The sequence below is a fragment of the Oncorhynchus mykiss genome, chromosome 22 (assembly GCF_013265735.2).
Source record: "Oncorhynchus mykiss isolate Arlee chromosome 22, USDA_OmykA_1.1, whole genome shotgun sequence".
NCBI classification, from domain to species: Eukaryota; Metazoa; Chordata; class Actinopteri; order Salmoniformes; family Salmonidae; genus Oncorhynchus; species Oncorhynchus mykiss.
This window is the reverse complement of record NC_048586.1, coordinates 21,259,207-21,284,234: the sequence shown is the minus strand read 5'-3', so window position 1 is coordinate 21,284,234 and position 25,028 is coordinate 21,259,207. Positions and strand designations below refer to the sequence as shown.

Here is a 25,028-nt window from a genome sequence, read left to right as displayed (position 1 = left end):
CACGCAAAAGGTTAACAGATGGTATCATACCTATTTGATGTGTTCTGGACTTTAGTTTACTATGTTACGTCTACCCTTGAGTCCAGGTTGCAGATGTCAGAAACATTAAATTGCTTGACCATCCTGTAGGTCAGGGGTCTGCATCAGGCTGATCATACAGAGCCAAAACCGTCTCGTGATTTTTTTTGTTTTGTTTTTCTTTATTTTTTTACAATTTTCTATATTGTAGAATAATAGTGAAGACATCAAAACTATGAAATAACACATATGGAATTATGTAGTAAACAAAAAAGTTTTGAATCGCTGCAACAACAAAAAAATGTGATTTTCTGGATTTTTTTCCTAATTTTGTCTGTCATAGTTGAAGTATACCTATGATGAAAATTACAGGCCTCTCTCATCTTTTTAAGTGGGAGAACTTGCACAATTGGTGGCTGACTAAATACTTTTTTTGCCCCACTGTATGTGTCTTCACTCTTCTACATTAATATGGATGCTAACATGATTACAGACATTCCTGAATGATTCATGAATAATGATGAGTGAGAAAGTTACAGATGCTTAAATATCATACTCTTCCCCCAAATAAAATGCTAACCTCCCCTTTTATTGTGACGGTGAAAAGTTGGCATGTCTTGGAGGTATCATTCAGTATTTGTGCATCATTCATCATTATTCACGATTAATTCAGGACTATCCGTAATCATGGTAGCATCCACATTAATGTAGAAGTGTTTAGAAACATATTATATTCTTATTTACAACAGAAGTGACTCCAAAATGACAAAATACATTATTTACCATTAATTTTTATTGGACAAACTATTTTCTGAAACAACCAAAACAAGCAAATACACCCAACATATTTGTGGAGTCACAAGCTTGATAATAATTGCATGCTAGGAATATGGGACCAAATACTAAACTTTTGACTACTTTAAATCACATAAGTGAATTTATCCCAACCCTTTTGGTCCCCTAAAATGGTGGACTAAGTACAAAAAGTGCTGTAATTTCTAAACAGTTCACACAATAAGGATGAAAATACCCTAAAATTGAAGCGGATAGTCTGCACTTTAACCTCATAGTCATTGTATACAGAACCAACACTACCAAAAATGTGTCACTCTCTCAATACTTTTGGAGCTCACTGTAACTATAAAAGGGATATTTTATGTGTACCTACAAAACATCTCAACCCTAACTCCCCATAGACATGTGCTTCTTCTCCCTTGAGTTTCTTCTCTGAGACATAGATAAATGAAGGCTCTGGATGCATCCCAAATGGCACCCTATTGCCTACACATTGCACTACTTTTGACCTATAGGCCCTGGTGAAAAGTAGTGCACTGTAAAGAGAATAGGGTGCCTTTTGGAACACAGCCTTTGTCTGATTGCTAATTGCCAGAGCTGTCAGATATTTATTTATGGTTTTCAGTGTCTCCCTGCAACACAGACTGCACACTCCGATGTGGAGTAACATAGCACATTTGGAAGATGAATGACATTCTATGACAGAAAATCAAAGGCGCAAAAAAATTGGCATCTGAAAAATGGTGTGGGCAGCCATATTAGTTTTATGACTCTGTTGTTTTATTTGGACTGTAAATCGAAACGGAAACTCTGTCTAGACTGGTGAAAGTAAAGAAAGTTAGACTTGCAGTGCTAGATGGCAACATGCTTGTTTGGTTGGGCTCTACTGTTTAGCAGTCCTTTGCCTGTAGGCCGTTGCCTGTGGATATGTCTGTGTATTTTATTTAACCTTTATTTAACTAGGCAAGTCAGTTAAGAACAAATTCTTATTTACCATGACGGCCTATCCCGGCCAAACCCTAACACGGATGGCGCCGCCCTATGGCACTCCCAATCACGGCCGGTTGTGATACAGCCTGGAATCGAACCAGGGTCTGTAGTGACACCTCTAGCACTGAGGTGCAAAGCCTTAGACCGCTGCGCCACTCGGGAGCAATGTGTACAGTAGGTGTGATAACAATTTACTTGAAGTGTTATTTATGACACATCCATAATAGGGTCATAAGCATATTGTAAAGTGGCATAACTCTTCAAGTAAAGGCATGTGTCACTGAATGTGTGTTGGAGCAACTGTGATTCCAATGACTTCAGCTATGAAGCTCTGAATGACTTCAGCTGTGAAGCTCTGAATACAATATATGAGCTGCAGTAGAACGGTCATGGGGGATGTCTCCCCACTATGGGGAGGGGGGAGGGGGGGGTGCTCTAAGTGAAACACACCCAGGCAATTTTTTTAATTTTCCTGAAGGCTAGGCATTTGTCAGGGCCCTGCCACGGTTTCCTAATCCCCATAATGGTAATGGAGAGACACGTCGGGCCAGAACTCTCATGACTCTATCTTTGCTCATAATTGAGTTAATAAATTAAGGATGATGATTCCAAAACTGCTAAGTAGGAAATTGTAGAAAGAGAAAGAGATAGAGTGAGGTGAAGAGAAAAGCTCATGCATGGAGGGATTTGACAATTTAGAGCTGCTGTCAACATTCAAGGACAAGGCAGCCTTTTATTTGTGAAATTAATGAAATGAGCGTCAGCCTAACCTCTGATAATAGATCAGCCTCCTGGGCCCTTTGGGGGTCGTAAATGATACAACACTTTGGTCCCAGAACGAAGGGGTGCCCCCTGGCATTCAAATATGGACAACCGAAAACTGCACTCTCCACAGCTGTTGGAGAGGTGCTTGACTATTTGAACATTTTCTGGAGCAGGAGAAATATGATGGTTTAGTTTACAATTAACCCGTGAAACCTCCAAGATACATTTAATAAATAGACACTGGACACCTCCTCTAGAAGATGGAGCAGAAATGTCTAAAAATCGTTTTGATACAGTCTAACTAGCCATTTTTCTACTTCACCCCATCTAGCCAATCACATCTTAGAAATGGGTCGTCGGCCAGTAATCCCCTCCCTGTACCTGCAGGGTTTTGTGGGCAATTGAAGCCAGGAAAGCTAGTGGTTTGGATGATGTGGAGAGAGGGTCTTAATGTTGCCACCTTATCAGAACTAGCAGATGTGGATGGAGGAGAGCCTTTTTAAGACCACTGAGGCAGAACTCTGACAGTGCCACAGCCTCTTACCCCACCAGTGCATGGCTATTAACTTAGGCGGCCATCTTGACCCGATGACCAGTGTCCTTTCTCCATGTTAACCTGTGAAATTGTTAAATGCAAACAGTGTTGTGTTTCTGTCTTGTCGAATAGAGGTAATGACACACGCTGATACTGTACAGCTGGTAAAAGGCTGCTTGTTTGTGCCAGGGAGTTGCTACAGTAGTCGGGGGTCATGAAGTTGGAGTGTGAGAGAGAGACTCCAAGAAAGGATTTAATGCAGTGGAGAACAACTACCCCCTCTCATTGAAGTAAATTCAAGGCAGACCGTGGTACTGCAGGCATTGTTAGCTGAAAACAGGATCCCTCATTATAGTGAATGGAAAAAATGGCAATCCTCATGGTTAATTTTTGATCAAATAAAAACATGTTTTGAAGAAATTCATGGTACCAATTATTTATTCTTATACAACAGATGTATGTCCTTGAACCAATTATTAAAAAATCTCACACAGAACGATAATAACGATAATTTAGCCTGCAGTACCCGGGTCGGCATTCAACTAGAGTTAATCAATGAGAGGGGGCAGCACTGAGCTAGCCAGCAACATCACTTCCTGGTGTAGTTCAAACTGCGCATGTTATGGGGTTTTCTCGCGTGGGCAAAAGTCTGTCCTCCATCCTTTCTCCTCCGTGACCCGTAAACCACTAAGTGGTTGAGTGGTCGAGGAGTGTGTCAGTTTGTTAGTAGGCAAACGGAAGAGTGTCCTTCCCTCCTAAAAAAATGTAGTCCAATTTTATTTGTCACATGCTTCATAGACAACAGGTGTAGACAGAGTGAAATGTTTACTTACGGGTACATTTCCAACAATGCAGAGTAAAGATAAGATACAAATTAGGAATAAATACACAGTGAATAACATAAAAATAATGAGTAAAAATAACATGGCTTTATATAGGGAGTACCAGTACTGAGTTGATGTGCAGGGGTACGAGGTAATTGAGGTAGGTAACAGGATAGATAATAGACAGTAGCAGCAGCGTATGTGGTGAGTGTGAAAGCGTGTATGGTGTCAGTATGCATGTGTGTGCATATTATGTGTGTGTGGGTGTGCGTGTGAGTTAAATAAAGGTTAAAACATTTTTTTAAAGTATTTGGGCGTTGAAGTGTCAGTGTGTGTGAGTGTGTGGGTAGAGTCCAGTGGGTGTGCATAAAGTATGTGCAAGAGAGTTAGTGCAAAAAAGGGTCAATGCAGGTAGTTCAGGTAGCCATTTGATTACATTTTAGCTGTCTTGTTTAGAAGTCTTATGGCTTAGGGTTAGAAGATGTTCAGGGTCCTGTTGGTACATTGGTACCGCTTGCTGTGAAGTAGCAGAGAGAACAGTCTGTGGATTGAGTGGATGGAGTCTTTGACAATTTTTTGGGCCTTCTTCTGACACCGCCTGGTATAGAGGTCCTGGATGGCAGGGAGCTCGGCCCCAGTGATGTGCTGGGCCGTTCACATTAACCTCCGTAGCGCCTTGCGGTCTGATTCCAAACACTTGTTTAAACCAAGTGATGATGCAGCCAGTTAAGCCGCTCTTGATGGTGCAGCTGTATAACCTTTTGAGGATCTGAGGGCCCAGGAGGTGAGAGGAGGCAGGAGGTGAGAGGAGGCAGGAACTGAGCAAATCTAATTGATTAAAGGCCAGCGTCTCCATTAGACGCCATCTTAGCCGACATAATTTTGCTTCAGTGCGCTATTGAGTCATCACATAGGAATGAATGGTGTCACGTGATCGATGGCTAAAACCATTATTGTTATTTTATTGTGTTACTTTTTATTATTTTTTACTTTAGTTTATTTGGAATATTTTCTTAACTCTTTCTTGAACTGCACTCTGTTGGTTAAGGGTTGTAAGTAAGCATTCATGGTAAGGTCTACACATGTTGTATTCAGCGTATGTGACAAATCAAGTTTGATTTATTTGATATATTTCATATATACAGTCATTGGTTTAATGAAAACAATTCAACCATGCAAATTCCCCTCTTGAAATGCAAATGATGAAGTATTAACTTGCATTTTTCATAAAGTCTCTTCATGCCATTTACTCTGAGCTCCTCCATGCAACTTATAAACCCCTCCCTACCTCAGAGTTGAATTTAAACACAAAATGCCATAATGTTGCTCGTGTTATTCATTGAGCCCCACCGCACAGCTTAGATGAAGCCCTATCATGCAGCTTGTTTTGAGCCTCGCCATGGAGCTGGTTATCAATGCAGCTCAAGGTGACATGCTGAAACATCGTGGCTAGCACATTGACTATTATACAGCTGAATGAGTAACTTTTGTGACTGTATTATTTACTACTTTATGTCATTCTACTATTACAGATTTATAATCTTAATTTGATCATCCTGTTGTTACAGGAAATGCAAACTTGTGGTACAAGGTTTAAAAAGTCTTCTAAAGTTGGTTATTTCCACTTCAAAATTTCTAATTTGATTTGCCCTAACTTAAAATGTATCAACCCATGCAAAAATGTCAAATCATTATTTCCACACAATAATTCACAATTTCTGTTGCGACAAGCTTATTTTCCTGCTTTGAGAAACTGGTAAAATTGAGATCCTTCACCTGTACCTAGTGCATGAGTAAACATTTACTCTGCTGTCATTGACATGGTCACAATCATTGACATTGTTATTGTGACACAAGGACCAGCACTTAATCCTAACACACTGTGCTGTTTTAGTATTGTGTTTTTCTTCTTAGGCTGTTTACATCGTATTGTAGGGATCAACCCATGCTAACTCATTCTGCTTCCTATTGTGTCCCTGCTTCAAAATGGATGTGTATGGCATGCACAATGTCTGTGATCTGGGAATTGGATTTGGCTTTCAATTTGACATTCCAGCAATTTTACGTTATGGGTATGTTTATTGTAAGCTCCTACATAACACTTTGACTCAACATAGAAGAACTCATGTATTGACAATCTGTGGTCTTGAAAATAGTTTGTGTGGATGGAAGCAAGGAAATAGAGCTAGGAAGAAAATGTGCTCAAATCTCTAAAATGTATGTGGGGTTGTTATCCTTTTGTGTGTTTATCCCTGTGTTTTGTGGTTCTGTGTGTCTAGGTATGTCTACTTTTAGCTGAACATTGGTATTTTCCAAAGATGTTGAAAGGTATTTTCCAGAACGCTCTTTTGACAACTGATGCTCTCTCTCTCTCTCTTTCTCCCTCTCTCCCTAACTCTCTCTGTTTCTCTACAGGACCTTGGTGCGGGAGCTCCACCTGACAGGAACTGGAAAGGAATTGCTATTGCTCTGCTGGTTATTTTGGGGGTCTGCTCTCTTATCACCATGTCTGTCATCCTCCTCACCCCAGGTACGGTATTGGGCATAGATAATAAGTACACTACACCTTGTATATTGACTTAGTTTCAGTACTCAGCTGTTCATCAACATCCTCAATTTGCTGCAATTAAGAACAGTTTATGCTGAGTGACGTACTCAGAAATCTTTAGAATGACTCACAGATGAACAGAGACCACATTGTCCCCTGGTGCTCCAGACAATTTAAAACCCCTTGAGTATCTGATGGGCTAGCTATATATTGCATTTGGCTGCCACATAATTTCAAACAGAAGTGCTTTGTAGTTATCCAGCCCGGGCCAACATGGCTGACATTCAAAATCATTTGGCCCTTCTCTTTCTGAACAATTAGCATCTGTCCTTGTCAACAGTAGTTTACAAATGGCTTAACAACATCCTCATTAATGGCTTAACATTTTACAGTTAAAACATGTTTACGAAAGCTATTTATTAGACATTGTTAATGTTGTAAATTACTATTGTAGCTGGAATATCTACATAGGCCCGTTATCAGCAACCATCACTCCTGTGTTCCAGTGGTTGTGTTAGCTAATCCAAGTGAATCATTTTAAAAGGCAAATTGTCTGTGTTCCTTTGCCCATCTTAAATCTTTTCTTTTTATTAGCCAAATTAATATTAGCTAAATTATTTATTAGCTAAATTAATATACTATAAGGGAAACACTGATCATTTCTCTCTCTTTCTCTACTTTTTCCTCTCTCTTTCTCTCCCTCACCCCTCCAACCTTCCCTCTCTGTTAAATGTTTGGCTCCCTCTTCATCTGAATTTTAAAGGTTGCTCAAAGTGTCTGCCTCTAGAGCAGGTGAAGCCGTCCAAGTGCATCCAATCTTCTGATAAGATTTTATCCTGACTTATTTTATTCATAAAGGCTATAGTAAGCATCACACTCAAGAGTACCAACAGCTTTAAAAACTGCCCTAGATTAAAGTCGCTGTTTCCAGACCACTCCACATCTCTAGTCCTTGGTATATTAATCTGACTGTCATTTTTCTGACTAAAGCACAGACCGAAGACATTATTAACAGCTGGATGCAACATGTATAGTCTTTTACAGCTATATGCTGTATACAGAACACACTATAAACCTAGATCTAGAATCAGATTAACTTACCCAACAATGCTGACCTTGACAAGGAGCAACAACATAATGCTAACCTTAGATCAGTGTCTAGAGGCAACCTCTTGACAGAATATGTCTGGGATAGCTTCTAGGTCAAGACCAAGGAGTCTTGACTTTGATTGGAGACTGACTTGATGACCCTAAGTTCTGGGTAACCCCAAGTTCTCGAAAATGTCTTTCAGTTCCTCAGAAAGACTTTGATGCAGCAAGCTTCACAAATTCAAAAAAAGAAGCAATACTACACCCCTTTTCCTTTAGTATCATATGCCTTATTGCTATTATTTGCACCTTCTGTGAGAGAATAAACAATGCTGGAAACTGCAAAATTGATAATGATAAAATAATGATGTGATCATTATTGTCACGGCCGTCTTCCTGGAAATGACTGGACCAAAGCGCAGCGTGATGAGCGTACATTTCTCTTTATTTGAAATGAATGTCGCCAACAAAACAAGGACCCCCCCCCCCCCCCCCCCCCCCCCCCCCCCCCCCCCCCCACCGTGAAGCTTAATTTGGGCAATCATTCCACTAACAAAGTCTACCCACAAATGCGAAAGGAAACAAGGCTGCCTAAGTATGATTCCCAATCAGAGACAACGATAGACAGCTGCCTCTGATTGAGATCCACACCCGGCCAAACACAAAGAAATAGAAAACATAGAAATAAAGAAACTAGAATGCCCACCCTAGTCGCACCCTGGCCTAACCAAAATAGAGAATAAAAGCCTCTCTATGGCCAGGGTGTGACAATTATTGAGTTCCCAGTGATGATAGTTTGTAATTAATAAAAACATTTTGTGATTTTTTTTTAAAAGCGGACAGCCAAGCTGGCAGTGATACCAAACTCACAGTGGAAGATCTGTTCAAGCCTGAGTTTGTTGCCCACGACCCGGAGGCCAAATGGATCAACGGTAAGTGCCAACACGCATACCACAATTCTGCCATAGCTGTTGGATGATGGACAATATTGATGGAACTTGGTTGCAATGTTTTGGTGAGCAGAATGTTTTGTGACATGGTGCATGTCCTTAAACAAGGTGGCGTAGATTGGCAATGAAGTCTCACTGTTGGGAGTTTATTGTTGTTGGTCATGTGAATATTTAGTTATTTAAGTATTTTTGTAACTGAACACAAATAGCTGTGGCAGGGTCTAGGGAAAGTATGTGGAGATTATGCCTGCGTCTTTATTTTAAAAGTTAGGCTTCATTGATAGTCTCTCACTTTGGTTTCATTGTTCCCAAAATAAAGTAAACAATTATATCTATATAGTATATACTGTATATGTGGTATGAGTAAGAATGCTTCAAAACACCTAGAAATAAACTGCTTTGTTGGAGACACTTAGCACACTTACACAAAAATAAACAACTACCTCAAAATCATGTTAGACATTAACACGATCTTGATATACTGAAAGTCTGCAGTCGGTTGTGCAAAGCAAAAACAAAGGGCTGAGTTGGTTCGTCAACAAAAGGATGAATGATCCCTCACCTGCCTTCAACCTTTTTTAAAGTCACTGCCTAGTGTTTCCAGATTTCAATGAAATATGACCTATAGTTACTTACAATTTGAGTGAAATAGTTTTCCTTCCCCCCCCCCAAAAAAAGTTTGTTAAAAATCAGCTTTTCTGTTGGAATGGTGTGGGTGTACCCCAACAACAGAATGGTGTGGGTGTATACCAGTCATTAAAAATATTCACGCAGGTAGACCGCTGATTGACCAGCTCATCCTCCTTTAGACCGCTGATTGGCCAGCTACTTTAAATGTGGTGCATTTAAATAATTCATTGTCAAACAAAACCAGGCTTGCATGTCTCATATCCCAGCCTTTGTGTATACCAGCAACTAATTATGCAAATTCAGATACTGAATTTGTACTGTCTTTTCTATCCCTCTGGTACATATTTACATTGTATTGATTCCTTATCTGCTGGATGGGGCTTGTATGTTAAAGTAAGAGCCTGGGAGAGCAGATCTCTGAATAAAGCGTGTTAAGTGAAGCAAAAATGAATCTGATTATGGTTGTGTTGTACAGACAAGATAACGATCACATTGAGATAATGGGACGCCGACTCCCTAAGATGCTCCGGAGAACCAACTTACAATCTGTTTTTCTTTCCTGCTTTCCCGATGCCATTTGGGCTGTTTGTTTCAGATTCCTCTCTGGCCTTAACTGCTTGACTTCGATCGCATGCACCCAATTGGCCACAGGGAAGAAGCAAGGCCTTTCTGTCCATCAATATTTTATCACCAATTTCTCCACTATCTCCGCACCACCATCTCATTCACAGAGCTGACCTCAGGCTAGAGATAGAGAGAGATAACATTGCGTCAAACCAGTCAGAAAACCAGGTTTATGAGTATGGCTTTGAGAATAAATGGGACAAAATGGACCCCAGACAAAGAGGATGAGATAACAAATAGACAGTGAGTGTAACATGGGAGACCTGAAATTGATCATGGTGTGGCTTTGTAGGTTTTAAGATGATCCAGATGAGAGAGAAGCTTTAGATCACTGATGGGCAGCTCCAGTCCTCAGGTGCCTGATTTGTGTTACTTTTCCCCCCAGCCCTAAAGCTAACACAGCTGATTAATAAATAATAATTAGTTGAATATTGGAGTCAGGTGTGTGAGGTGGGGCTGGGGAAAAAGTGTGACACCAACGACTGGAGTTGCCCACCTCTGCTTTCAATAGTTTAGATTGGAATCTATACTGTATGTGGTATTGCAAATGTAGATGTGCAAGGTTATATTAAAACTAGGGCTGATGAAGGTAATATGTTAATTACAGTTACTGTTAGATATCTTAAACAGCGTACATTTTTTTACACATTTAACTGCATCTCCATTCCATCAATCAAAAGTCTGTGTTTCCGCACGGACCCTTTTAAGAGTAACACACAATGCGCTCTGTCTGTGGGTTACCCCAGCCACAAAATTGTCTATATCGTAAGAATTCATGAATACTAAAATTGTCTTTTTGGTCTTAATTTAAGGTTAGGGTTAGGTATAAGGTTAGTAGTGTGGTTAGGGTTAAGGTTAAGTTTAAAATCAGATTTCAAGAAGATAATTTGTAGAAATAGGTGGGGTTTAGCCTTAATTTTGCTGGGGGAGGAGAGAGAGAGATGGGAGAATTAGAGGGAGCATACTTAAGATCACACAGTACACCAGATAAGACAGGAGAATTACAACAGATATGATAGATTGACTCTAGCCCCCAGGCACATAGACTATTGCAACATAGATACTGGAGACTGAGACGGGGGGTTGGGGGACACTGTGGTCCAGTCCAAAGTTATCACCGGACACAGCCAACCAGGCAGGATATAACCCCACCACTTTTCCAAAGCACAGCCCCCACGCCACTAAAGGGATCAACACTCTAACTTACTACCCTGAGAGAAGGCTGAGTATAGCCCACGAAGATCTCCCCCACCGCACGAGCCCGAGAAGAGTGCGAGCAACAAGTGACTCAACCCCTTTAATAGGACAGATGCAAAGAATCCCAGTGGAGAGAGGGGAGCTAGCCAGGCAGAGACTGCAAGGGTGGTTCGTCACTCCAGTGCTTTGCCGTTCAACGTTGCAACCCTGAGCCGACTACACTCAATCATAGGACCTACTGAAGAGATGTGTCTTCAGTAAAGACTTAAAGGTTGAGACTGAGTCTGCATTTGTAACATGGATTGGCAGACCATTCCATAAAAATGGAGCTCTAGGCCTCCCGAGTGGCACATTGGTCTAAGGCACTGCATCGCAGTGTGCCATTCGAGTTTCTGGGTTCGAGTCCAGGCTCTGTTGCAGCCAGCCGCGACCGGGAGACCCATGGGGTGGCGCACAATTGGCCCAGCGTCGTCCGGGTTACGGGAGGGTTTGGCTGGCAGGGATGTCCTTGTCCCATCGTGCACTAGCGACTCCTGTGGCGGGCCGGTCGCAGTGCACGCTGACACGGTCGCCAGGTTCACAGTGTTTCCTCCGACACATTGGTGCAGCTAGCTTCTGGGTTAAGTGGGCATTGTTTCAAGAAGCAGTGCGGCTTGGTTGAGTTGTGTTTCGGAGGATGCACGGCTCTCGACCTTTACCTCTCCCGAGTCCGTATGGGAGATGCAGCGATGAGACAAGACTGTCTACCAATTGGATAACACAAATTGGGGAGAAAAAGGGGTAAACGTTTTTTTTCAACAAGTAGTATTTTGAACTCTATAGGAGAAAGCCCTCAGACCTGGCTGATCTGTTGGTATTGTCTTAGAATATTTCCTGAACAAAAATATAAATGCAACAATTTCAAGGTACAGTTCATATAAGAAAATCAGTCAATGTCAATAAATCCATTAGGCCCTCATCTAGGGATTTCACATGACTGAGCAGGGGTGCATGGGCGGCCCACCCACTGGGAAGCCAGGCCCAGTCAATCAGAAAGAGTTTTATTACAGACAGAATTACTATTTAGTTTCATTAGCTGTCCGGGTGGCTGGTCTCAGACGATCCCGCAGGTGAAGAAGTCGGATGTAGAGGTCCTTTGTTTACACGTAGACTGCAGTTTTTAGTCCGGTTGGACGTACTGCCAAATCCACTAAAATGACGTTGGAGGCAGCTTATGATAGGAAAGTGAACATTAAATTGGTGGACATTCCTACAGTTATAGCGTGCCAATTCCACACACTCTCAAAACTTGAGACAGCTGTAGTTTTGTGTGACAAAACTGCACATTTTGAAGTGGTCTTTTTTTGGCCCCAGCACAAGGCACTATATATATATATATATATATATATATATATATATATATATATATATATATATATATATATATATATATATATATATATATATATATATATATATATATATAGTGTATATATTCAATCACCGATCTTCAATATACTTTGTATCCCTCATTTACTCAAGTGTTTCCTTGAGCATGCTGTTTAATCAACTTCTTGATATGCCACACCTGTGAGGTGGATGGATTATCTTGGCAAAGGAGAAATGCTCATTAACAGCTATGTAAACAAATTTGTGCATTTTTTTTTTTTAAATAAGTGTATGGAAAATATCTGGGATCTTTTGATTATCTTGTCAAAGGAGAAATGGAACATTTTGGGCATCTTTTATTTCAGCTCACGAAACATAGGACCAACACTTTACATGTTGGGTTTATATTTTTGTTCAGTATAGTTTAGTTTGAGTTTTCTTCCCCTTTAATAAAACTATATTATACCTGCAACTCAATGTGATTTTATATCTTTAATTTGGGTCAAATTTGAATAAAAATTTGAATAAAAATAATGCCAAAATTAGAGAGAAATACACTTCTGGGATATGGGACCAACACTTTACATGTTGCGTTTATATTGTTGTTCAATATAGATTGCAAATGGTGAATAGGTGGGATGTATGAAATGGTTGATAGGAGAATCAATGGCAAAGTGTAAATCAAATCAAAGCCTTGATTCCATGAGGCTAAAGATTCCTGTTGACAGAGATGAAATACTGCTGCTATGGATGAATGATACAAATTTATGCTAAGAAAAGATGATTGGTTAGATGGAAGGGATAGTTTAAGAGCATAGATGATAAGTGGAATCAGTTCAGTTCCTTTAGTACCTTTTACTATTTATTTACAAATTCCTATTCTTCATCGTCTTTACTAACAGGATTTATCCCTCACCAACTGAATTCTTGCCTTTTATGCCATATCTGTGGTGTCTGATTTTGAGTTTTCTTCCAGCCCTCCGAGTGGCAAGTTAGAGTGCCACAAGTCTGAACTGCAGTAACCTAAAAGGATACACATTATGTAAATTGGTGCAGAAGGCCTGGGAGGGTTGACCAATCCAGTTCAAGGTTTTTCTTCATATCCCCAATTAACTCCACAGTCAAAACATGCTCAACCAGCCAGTTGAGAAAACAGTTAAAGGGTTATTAATAGGGTGTTCGGCCTCCACACGCCAGAACAGCTTCAATGCTCCTTGGGAAAGATTCTACGAGTGCCTGGAACTCGATTGGAGGCATGTGACACCCTTCTTTCACAAGAAATTCCATTATTTGGTGTTTTGTTGATGGTGGTGGAAAATGCTGTCTCAGGAGTCCCTCCAGAATCTCCCATAAGTGTTCAATTGCGTTGAGACCTGGTGACTGACACACACCCTTTAAACCTCAGATGCTCCTTTGTCCTTCTTTCAAAGTCACTGAGTCTCCTCTTCTAGCCACGGCAGCAACTGAGCATTTTTATACATGACCCTAATGTTATGGGATGTTAGTTGCTTAATTAACTCAGGAATTACACCTGTGTGGAATCACCGATCTTCAATATACTTTGTATCCCTCATTTACTCAAGTGATTCCTTGGTTTTGGCAGTTATCCTGTATCTACCCAGCGAACATGTAACTTTCCTACATTAGTTAACATTCCATAATGCCGATACGAATCTCTCTCTCTCTCTCTCTAGTTGAGGGAAATTACCATTTATGCATCATTGCATGTTGATAATTTGTTATTCAGTGTGACCAGTTAATGAAGAGCAGTATAAACATTACAGGGAGACAACTGGCAAAAGTATGCACATGTGTGAAGTGTGACATAGCTGTTGTTTTCTGTGTGTGAATTCCTCTTTGTGTGTGTCTGTGTGTCACAGTCAGCCACGGTCATGCAATGCTCTCTCTTTGTCGGTCTCTATCAGTATTAGCACAGTCTTCCCTTGAGGGCTGAACATCCTCAACGTGCCAGTGACAATCTGGTGAGAAGAGTATGTCACATCAGCTTGCATCTTGTAGTTCAGTAACATAACACATGAATTACCAGTTGGCTCCATTACCCTCTCACGTCCTATCCTTCACTCACCTTACTAGTCAGTTCAGTAACCAGTCAGTTCTTTTACATCCTACATCTACCAGTCAACTCTGTGACATGTTATTTCTGTTACTCCCTCGCATCCAGTCAACTCTCTTAAGCCACGTACCAAGGTTGTTCTGGAGGAAATGAAAACCCGCAAAATGTCGGTAGATTTTGTCATTAGCAGGTAAGAATGGCCAGTGGTCACACAGAGCATTTGGGGTTGGTCAAATTGACAAGAAAGGCTACTTTCTTGGCCAGTTATACAGCTCCGGGAAAAATGAAGAGACCACTTTCTCTGGTTTTACTATTTATAGGTATTTGTTTGGGTAAAATTTGCATTTTTGTTTTATTCTATAAACTATTTAGAGCATTTATTTGCAGAAAATGACAACTGGTCAAAATAACAAAATAGATGCAGTGTTTTCAGACCTCACAAATAATGCAAAGAAAATAGGTTAATGTTAATTATTAAACAACGCAATGCTAATGTTTTAACGTAGGAAGAGTTCAGAGATTAATATTTGGTAGAATAACCCTGATTTTCAATCACAGCTTTCATGCGTCTTGGCACGCACTCCACCAGTCTTTCACATTGAAAGCAGCTCAGCTTTGTTTGATGGCTTGTGATCCATCTTCCTCTTGATTAAAATCAAGAAATTTTCAATGGGGCTCAGGTCTGGAGATTGGGCTGGCCATGACAGGGTCTTGATCTGATGGTCCTCTATCCACACCTTGATATCCCTGGCTGTGTGGCATGGAGCATTTTCCTGCTGGAAAAACTAATCCTCAGAGTTGGGGAACATTGTCAGAGCAGACGGAAGGAAGTTTTCTTCCAGGACAACCTTGTAAGTGGCTTGATTCATGCACCCTTCACAAAGACAAATCTGCCCGATTCCAGCTTTGCTGAGGCACCCCCAGATCATCACCGATCCTCCACCAAATTTCACAGTGGGTGCGAGACACTGTGGCTTGTAGGCCTATCCAGGTCTCACACCCACTGTGAAATTTGGTGGAGCATTGGTGATTTCTGAACTCTTCCTAAGTTAAAACATTAGTATTGTGTTGTTTAAAAATGAATTTGAACTTATTTTCTTTGCATTATTCGAGGTCTGACAATACTGAATATTTTTTTGTTATTTTGACCAGTTGTCATGTTCTGCAAATAAATGCTCTAAATTACAATATTTTTATTTGGAATTTGGGAGAAATGTTGTCAGTAGTTTATAGAGTGAAACAAAAATGTTCATTTTACTCAAACACATACCTAGAAATAGGTAAACCAGAGAAACTGATCATTTTGCAGTGGTCTCTTCATTTTTTCCAGAGCTGTATATCGTTTTGTTTACACACTAGATTGTTTTTCAGTTTGCTGTAACTGTTTGCTGCTTGGAAGACATTACTTGCCTAGTTAAATTAAAAATAAAAAAATAGGAAAATATCACAGTCTGAGATGTCTTTCATCACAGACAAGTGAGTGGCCAAGTTACCATGGTAATGGCCTGTCCCTTAAAGGGGCAGCTGAACATTTGTATCTCACCTAATGATTTAGCATGGATGACTTCGAAAAAAAAAAATCATTAAAACACTCAAATAATGTAATTGTTCTCCTAGATTTATTTGTGTGCTTCGACATTTCTACTGGCTTGCGCCATCGTGCGTGTGTTGATTTTGTCTATCCCCACCAGACACGTTCATGACACGCAGGTTAAAATACCAAAACCAACTGTGAACCAACTATATTAATTTGGAGAAATCTACGGGTCTGAAGATGTGGGGGTTTTATGACCCCTCACGCCCTTGGTAAATCTCAGGCCACAGACAAATTCCTTCGTCCTGTTACTATGAAGAACCAACCTCAGAACATTAAACATTAAATAAAGGAACAATGGTTTCCATCAGCCACAATGGTAGTCATGACGATAGATGGAATATGAAAATGTATGTAATTTTTGTTTTGTTATTAAAGGTTAATAGATGACATTATTACAAAAACATTGTAACGTGAAGAGTTTTCCTAGTAAATGTTGATGTTTATACATTGTACGTTGTGTGTAAAATGTCCAAATCAAAGGGAATGTTTTGGTAAAGATAAAATTTGAAGTTAGTTGTCTAAAATTGGATTTGAGAAAAACCTAGACCTTGCTCTTAACTTGGTACGCCCAGAGAATTGCCCTAAAGGCGATTACGCCCACTTTTGACACAAGGGTATAAAACCTGTGAGTAAAGAATTTACAGATAAGTCTACGTGACCCAAGCTGCAGCCAAGGTCTAAAAAGTCAATGAACCCAGAACGCAAGACAAGTTTGAAGACAAATATATATTTGTCTACCCAGGCTACGGATGAGTAGCTGTGTCCAAGGGGGTGAATTCAAGCCAGACCCCCTAGCATCCAATCCCAGCGAATCGTGGTATCTAAACGGTTTCATTCCTATGCTGTGAGCTTTGAGCTACAGAGCTGTCTGTCCTCAGAAAATCCCTTCCAGAGCAAGGGTGAGGGAACAGACTCCTAAGCCAAAAGGACGCTGACATCGTGAGGAGGACCAGAAAGGTGCGCCGGAGAAGTGCGTCATCGAGCAGCCTGAGCGGTCCCCTGAACGGTCCACGCAGAGAATCCTCTGAGATCTTCCCCACGTAATTACATCATTATATTCTGACCCATAAGAGCGGCAGTTTGGGGCAAGGCTAGGGTTAGAATAGCATAGCTGACAAATTCACCCAAATATATATTTCTCTTGTGTACTTTCTTTTTTCCCTCTCTCTTTGAAATCCCCATTTTTGGTAACACATACATAGTATGTTGGCCCGTTATACTAAGTTCTAATCAATAGCCTATAATGTGTTATGTCTATGTGTATCTTTTATCATTTTAGCTTTCCAGTAAAAAAAATATTCAACTAAGATTGGTGTGGTACGAACTCATCGGTGAGACCCGGGTCCTTGCAGATTCACGGACTATACGATGTTCAGAACGAGATTGTAGAGGTAACTGGCTGTTGTAAAATTGATATTCTGATATTCTTTGAGTTCATTTGGGAAATAGAAACTAGAAACGTTTAATCATCCGATGAACAACAGTCGTCACATTAACTAATACAACGTCAAGACAACATGTACAGTGGGTCAAAAAAGTATTTAATCAGCCACCAATTTTGCAAGTTCTCGCACTTAAAAAGATGATAGGCCTGTAATTTTCATCATAGGCACACTTCAACTATGACAGACAAAATTAGAAAAAAAATCCAGAAAATCACATTGTAGGATTTTTAATGAATTTATTTGCAAATTATGGTGGAAAATAAGTATTTGGTCAATAACAAAAGTTTATCTCAATATTTTGTTATATACCCTTTTTTGGCAATGACAGAGGTCAAACATTTTCTGTAAGTCTTCACAAGGTTTTCACACACTGTTGCTGGTATTTTGGCCCATTCCTCCATGCAGATCTCCTCTAGAGCAGTGATGTTTTGGGGCTGTTGCTTGGCAACACAGACTTTTAACTCCCTCCAAAGATTTTCTATGGGGTTGAGCTCTGGAGACTGGCTAGGCCACTCCAGGACCTTGAAATGCTTCTTACGAAGCCACTCCTTCGTTGCCCGGGCGGTGTGTTTGGGATCATTGTCATGCTGAAAGACCCAGACATGTTTCATCTTCAATGCCCTTGCTGATGGAAGGAGGTTTTCACTCAATCTCACGATACATGGCCCCATTCATTCTTTCCTTTACACGGATCAGTCGTCCTGGTCCCTTTGCATAAAAACAGCCCCAACGCATGATATCTCCACCCCCATATTTCACAGTAGGTATGGTGTTCTTTGGATGCAACTCAGCATTCTTTGTCCTCCAAACACGACGAGTGTAATTTTTACCAAAAAGTTATATTTTGGTTTCATCTGACCATATGACATTCTCCCAATCTTCTTCTGGACCATTCAAATGCTCTCTAGCAAACTTCAGACGGGTCTGGACATGTACTGGCTTAAGCAGGGGGACACATCTGGCACTGCAGGATTTGAGTCCCTGGCGGCGTAGTGTGTTACTGATGGTAGGCTTGGTTACTTTGGTCCCAGCTCTCTGCAAGTCATTCACTAGGTCCCCCCGTGTGTTTCTGGGATTTTTGCTCACCGTTCTTGTGATCATTTTGACCCCACAGCGGGAGATCTTGCGTGGAGCCCCAGATCGAGGGAGATTATCAGTGGTCTTGTATGTCTTCCATTTCCTAATAATTGCTCCCACAGTTGATTTCTTCAAACCAAGCTGCTTACCTATTGTAGATTCAGTCTTCCCAACCTGGTGCAGGTCTACAATTTTGTTCCTGGTGTCCTTTGACAGCTCTTTGATCTTGGCCATAGTGGAGTTTGGAGTGTGACTGTTTGAGGTTGTGGACAGGTGTCTTTTATACTGATAACAAGTTCAAACAGGTGCCATTAATACAGGTAACGAGTGGAGGACAGAGGAGCCTCTTAAAGAAAAAGTTACAGGTCTGTGAGAGCCAGAAATCTTGCTTGTTTGTAGGTGACCAAATACTTATTTTCCACCATAATTTGCAAATAAATAAATTAAAAATCCTACAATGTGATTTTCTGGATTTTTTTTGATCATTTTGTCTGTCATAGTTGAAGTGTACCTATGATGAAAATTACAGGCGTCTCTCATCTTTTTTAGTGGGAGAACTTGCACAATTGGTGGCTGACTAAATACTTTTTTGCCCCACTGTATGTGTAAATTTATTTTGCAACGCTCGCCCACACAACACAGGCGGTCTGGTCAGCATGTTAGGAGCACATCATGTACTCCTTGTAAAAATGTCAGCATAGAGCCCTGAACTATAATAATACACAAGCTGTTACGATCGTTTAGAGATGAATTGGACCAAGGTGCAGCGTGGTAAGCATACATTATTTTATTAGATGAACACGAAACAAAAATGACAAACTACAACCGAACGTGAAGCTGTATGTAGTGCAGAACGCAACTACACACAAACAAGATCCCACAAACTAAAGGTGGAAAAAAGGCTGCCTAAGTATGATCCCCCAATCAGAGACAATGATTGACAGCTGCCTCTGATTGGGAACCATACCCGGCCAACAAAGAAATAGAAAAACTAGAATTCCCAACCAAATCACACCCTGACCTAACCAAATAGAGAAATAAAAAGGCTCTCTGAGGTCAGGGCGTGACACAAGCCATATCACTCAGCCTTTGATGGCAGGGTAGGCTCTTTGTTGATTCTTGATGTTCAGTTTTAGGACTGTTTATCTGTTTTTACTATTGTATCTAAATTATTTATTTTAACATACATTGGTTGAAAGATGCAGATCACAAAAATGAAATGAAATTAAGCATTACTTCTTACTAGTAACATTTATTGTTTGAGAAAAACAGAAGGCATGCTCACTCATTTTTTTAAATAAAAATGTTGGTGTAATTATGGCAACAACAAAAAAATATGGCTGGTAAAAAAATCTGAGTGGCTGGTCGATTTATTTTATCTACCTGCCACACTTGCTGGTGGACCGAAAAGTGAATTTCCCATCCTGTCTGTAACATGTCAATTCTGTTCCTCCCTCACATCCAGTCAACTCTGTTACTCTGTATCATGTCCGTTTGCTAATCCCTCACATCCAGTCAACTCTGTTACTCTGTACCAAGTCAGTTCTGTTACTTCCACTTATGCAGTCAAACCTGCTACTCTGTAACATGTCAGTTCTGTTCCTCCCTCATATCCAGTCAACTCTGTTACTCTGTAACATGTCAGTTTGCTCCTCCCTCACATCCAGTCAACTCTGTTGCTCTGTACCATGTCAGTTTTATTACTTCCTCTCTTCCAGTCCTCTCATATAGGCATACAATCATTCACATTATTTTGCTTACACCATTAGTCTGTTCCATGTGTTTATATCCTTTTTTGTTATACTGTATTCGTATTGTACAATTCGTAAGGCTATTATATGTAGAAAAGTTGTTGAAAACGACATTAGAATGACCGTAATCTCGTTTCCAGACACTAGTTTCCACCCAAATGCGTGAAGAGTCTGGTAGACCAAACATCAAACTTGGCCTTTCTTAGCAAATACAGAAAGTCCCGGAAAAACTCCCGGTGCATAGGCATTGGCTTAATCTACCCAAACAATCCTTTCCCACCACACCTTCCTCCTTGCCTCGCAGTCATGTTATTTGCTCAAATTAAATGACAAATATTTTATTCAGAACAGTTCTGAACTGTGTGTGTCACACTCACTGCCCAGCCGTCTGCTTCATCTTGGTTCCCCTCACAGTAACCTTTAACCGCACCTAGATTCTCTAATTTACCTGATTAGCTCCGTAATTAAGTCAATTAAGTCACTATATTCGTCTGCCCCTTGCCATTAAGAAGCCAGAGGTAAAGAACGGCCTCAATCTTGTCAGCTGCCAATGATCAGTAGAGCAGCATGCAAAGAACAGATCAGAAACAAGTAAAGGTACCAAGGCGTCCCTTTTATAGTGTTTCTCCTCTTGCATGCTTCTGCAGCATCGTTCTCTGGGGTTAATGAGAAATCCCATGCTTCAGTGCCTGCCATTAATTAACGTTTGAGAATCCCCAAGCGGCGCTGTAGGGCATAATAGTAAGGGAGAATGTGCCAGGCTTGTGTGTGTTTGCGTGTGTGTGTGTATGCATATGTGTGTCAGTGTGTGTGCGGAGGGCGTTAAAATTGCATAGTTTAGCGCTTAAGCAGCTCCAGCAGTGCAGGCAGCCAGCCACAGCTGGATGGAGGGAGGGGAAAAAAGGAGAAACAAGGGAACGGGTGTAATATCCTTACACCTCTCTCATCCTTCCCACATAGACAAATATTATGTTTTGAAATGCTGCCTCATTTGTGCAACATCCTCCAATGTCAGTCACCTGTGGTGTAGAAGCCTCTATAAAATGTTTGTATTTGCTATTATTCTCCCTCTATTGCAAGGTTACTGTGACACCAATCAATTCCAGCAAGTGCGGGCACACCCATTATCCCTATTCTGAACAGTGAGGGAGAATGATTACAACTGTAAAACGATAAAAAAACGAAAAAAATATTGTTGTCCGTCTATTTTTCACATCACTGACTTTTCCTCTGCCATTGTTCCTAGTTTTACAGGAGTTGTGTTATTTCCAAGTCGTTTGTGTGTTTTTACCGATTTAAGTTGGGTAGAAAATACCTTTTGATTTGGAATTCCCAACAGACCTGCCAAAAATACAGAGAGAAAGCTTGTCAGTAATTGTCTGTAAGAAAGATAAACACAGACAATGAGTATGAAAGAAATAGGAAGACAGATGAACTTCCAGAGATGCGAGAGAGTTATAGAGAGTAAAGTATAGAGTTTAGAGAAATACATTTTCTACAAACTGTGATGTGGAAACAGTGGGGTCTCCAAAACAGAAGCAGAGCGTGAGATAGGGGAAAAGTGAGACATCTCTCTTGGTCTCTGATGAGGAGAACCATTCCAGTCCCGTGGTGTTCCTCACACCCATATGTGGCAGGTGGGAATGACTGCCTCAATCTCCTGTTGATTCTATTTATCGGAATCGGTAATCTCCTGTCAATACTGGCCAGACATTGGGTCTCCAGCCCAGTTGATTCCCATTGATTTCCCAATTCCATAACAGGGAATATTTTTTATTTTTATTTTTTTTTATTTAACCTTTATTTAACCAGGCAAGTCAGTTAAGAACAAATTCTTATTTTCAATGACGGCCTGGGAACGGTGGGTTAACTGCCTGTTCAGGGGCAGAACGACAGATTTGTACCTTGTCAGCTCGGGGGTTTGAACTCGCAACCTTCCGGTTACTAGTCCAACACTCTAACCACTAGGCTACCCTGCCGCCCCGGGCAACATTCCCCCTCCCACTTGGTTTGCATGGAACCACAACACTCCACTCACACCTAAGGTAGCCTTGTAAAGGTAGCCTTGTAATACACAGTAATACACTGTCCAATCCTGTGTTATGTAACTGACCAGTGTGTGATACTCTGTATTTATCATACCTGTGTTAAGTCACACTGTTTCGAGAAGGAGGACAAATGTAGTTGCTGGCAGGCGGGCCCTTGCCGATGGGTGAGCAAACGGAGAAGGCCATTTAGTGGCATCCTGACGAGTCTAGGTATTGATTTGCTCTCACCTGGTGGTGTGGGTGAGGGAGGGCCAATGAGAGCCGACAGAGATGTATTAGATAAGGGTTGCGCGGCTGGCAAGTCTCAGTAGTAGGCCGGCACAGGCCACTGCTCAGTGAGAAGTTTGGAATTCGACTTATGACAGCACATAGGACTTTCACTTTAAAGCGGGACAGTTTTAACTTCTTAAATAACACTTACATCGTGTGGATCCTCTGACCTTCATATCATCTAGACCCACTCTCCTGTCCAGGACCTTTACAACTGTCTGCTGAATGCAAAGACCACTGCCTTTCCTCAGCATTGATCACGTCAAACAAAATCAAAACCATGAGACGATTATGTCTAGCCCACACGGACTGGGATATGTTCCGGGTTGCCTCTGAGAATATCATTGACGTACACACTGACACGGTGACGGAGTTCATCAGGAAGTGCATAGGGGATTTTTTTCCCACTGTGACTATTCAAACCTTCCTAAACCAAAACCGTGGATAGATGGGAGCATTTGCGCAAAACTGAAAGCACAAACCACTGCATTTAACCACGGCAAGGTGACTGGGAATATGGTTGAATGCAATTGCAGACAGAAGTTGACAACAGGAACATAGCACACATGTTTCTGAGTAAGTTCTGCAAAATAGAAAAGGGTCCAAGTTGTTTTATTATGTCTGCAGTCATATATCTTAGTGATGTCACTGCCGACATCATTACCTTCTACTCTTGAGACCAAACCCATGCCTACACAGCTATAGAAACAAGAGTTTCAGTGTTATCTAAAGGCTCAGCAGTAAATATCCACTCCCTAAGTTGATTTATAGTGGAATGTCTGACTAGTCTCTTATCTCTTTCACTCCCCTGCAGAGTTCTGTGTCTCTGTATCTCTTTTATCTTTGACACATCTCTCAGAACCTTATTTATAAGAAGCAGAGACAAGAAAAGTACTGTGGAACAATATTAAACCTTATAATGTATATTAAATGTATTGTTAGTCTGTAGTTTAGGACCCTATAAATGTAAGGGGGAGGGGTCTTATAACCCTTCCCCTTCTATTAATACAACATAAGCATAATCAATTCTTATAATACATCAAACATTCGGTACAGCCCCTATCATGACCCCAAGATGAACCCAACAGATGCTTCTCCTTCTCTGCCACGGATGCCATAGTTGCCCTCAGTTTGAAGATGTAATCTGGCAACAGGTGTTTTATACAACATTCTTCTGTGTGTTTGCTTTTCCACTCCGTCAGCATATTTACAATCAAACACCAGGATTTTCTCCATCTCCTTAGCTATCATACTCTAAGTCCACTGATTTCAAAACGTGGTCCTCCAGAAAGTGGAGAGCAAAACTTATGTAGATTAGCTAAACATACTGAGCATCTCATGTTATAGACAGAAGTGTGCTACATTACAGACCAATCCGAACTCATCAAATACAATTTGATTTGAATAGAAGTGAAGCAAAGCTACTTAGACAAAACATTGGTGCATACATTTCCCCTGTTGCACTAAGACAGAAAAGTCATGCAAATTGCAAGTGGATTTTTCTGGGTCACTGGGCCTCCTATGGAGTGTGAACTTTTGTTTTGTAGTTGAATAGATGAAGTGCGCCAGCAAAACAATGAACTTGCTACTGCAACCCCTCTCAGGAATACTAAAAGCAACTGAATTAGTATAATTACAGTTGAAAATGTATGTCTAAATGTAGAAATTGTCGAATGAATTCCCTTGTCAAGGGTGCTTTTTTCACAAGTAGTTTTCTCACTTTTGTAATTGCCTAATGGACCTTGGGAACTTGCTGTTGCTGTAACAAAGAATAATTTGCAATAACTGGTTTACAGTTCAATAACACTTAGCATCGCTAATTATTTGACCTTTATTTAACTAGGCAAGTCAGTTTAAGAACAAATTCTTATTTTCAATGACGGCCTAGGAACAGTGGGTTAACTGCCTGTTCAGGGGCAGAACTACAACCTTCCGGTTACTAGTCCAACGCTCTAACCACTAGGCTACCCTGCCGCCCATAATCATACTAGTCATTGAAGTGTCCACTCACTCTTCCTGCATTGGCCTAACCCTAAGGCCTAAACGGTTGCAAACATTTTATTTGACATTTTCCAAACAGACAATAGATTTGTTGAAGCTGAGAACAGAATTTAAATGTTTTTAAATAACATTCTTAGAACATTCTTTGACCTTACTAATGTTTCCTTGTGTTTTTTATGGAAAGTTTTCTAAATGTTCTGAGAACATGACTTTAAATAGAACCATGAGGAAATTTATAGAAAACATTATGCTGATGTACTGAAATTCTGACAGAAGAATGTTGTTTCTTAACGTTGATAGGTTTGGATTTCTGGATGTTAATGTTATTATTCATTAGTTGTAATAGAGGAATGAGGGGTGCCATAGTCGAGGGGCTACACCAGAAGTTAATGGGTATCTTGGAATGTACTAAGTGTAGGGAAAATAATCACA

General features: G+C 40.6%; 1 protein-coding gene across 4 annotated transcripts in view; it reads left to right on the top strand.

Moving 5' to 3' along the window:
• Positions 1–25,028, top strand: part of LOC110501587 (inactive dipeptidyl peptidase 10) — a 304,120-nt gene that overhangs the window by 162,969 nt on the left and 116,123 nt on the right. For all 4 annotated transcript variants that reach the window (XM_021579260.2, XM_036958955.1, XM_021579258.2 and 1 more), the window contains exons 2-3: positions 6,343–6,457; positions 8,401–8,496. In XM_021579260.2, coding sequence (XP_021434935.1) covers positions 6,343–6,457; positions 8,401–8,496 — 211 coding nt within the window. The remainder of the gene's footprint in view (positions 1–6,342; positions 6,458–8,400; positions 8,497–25,028) is intronic.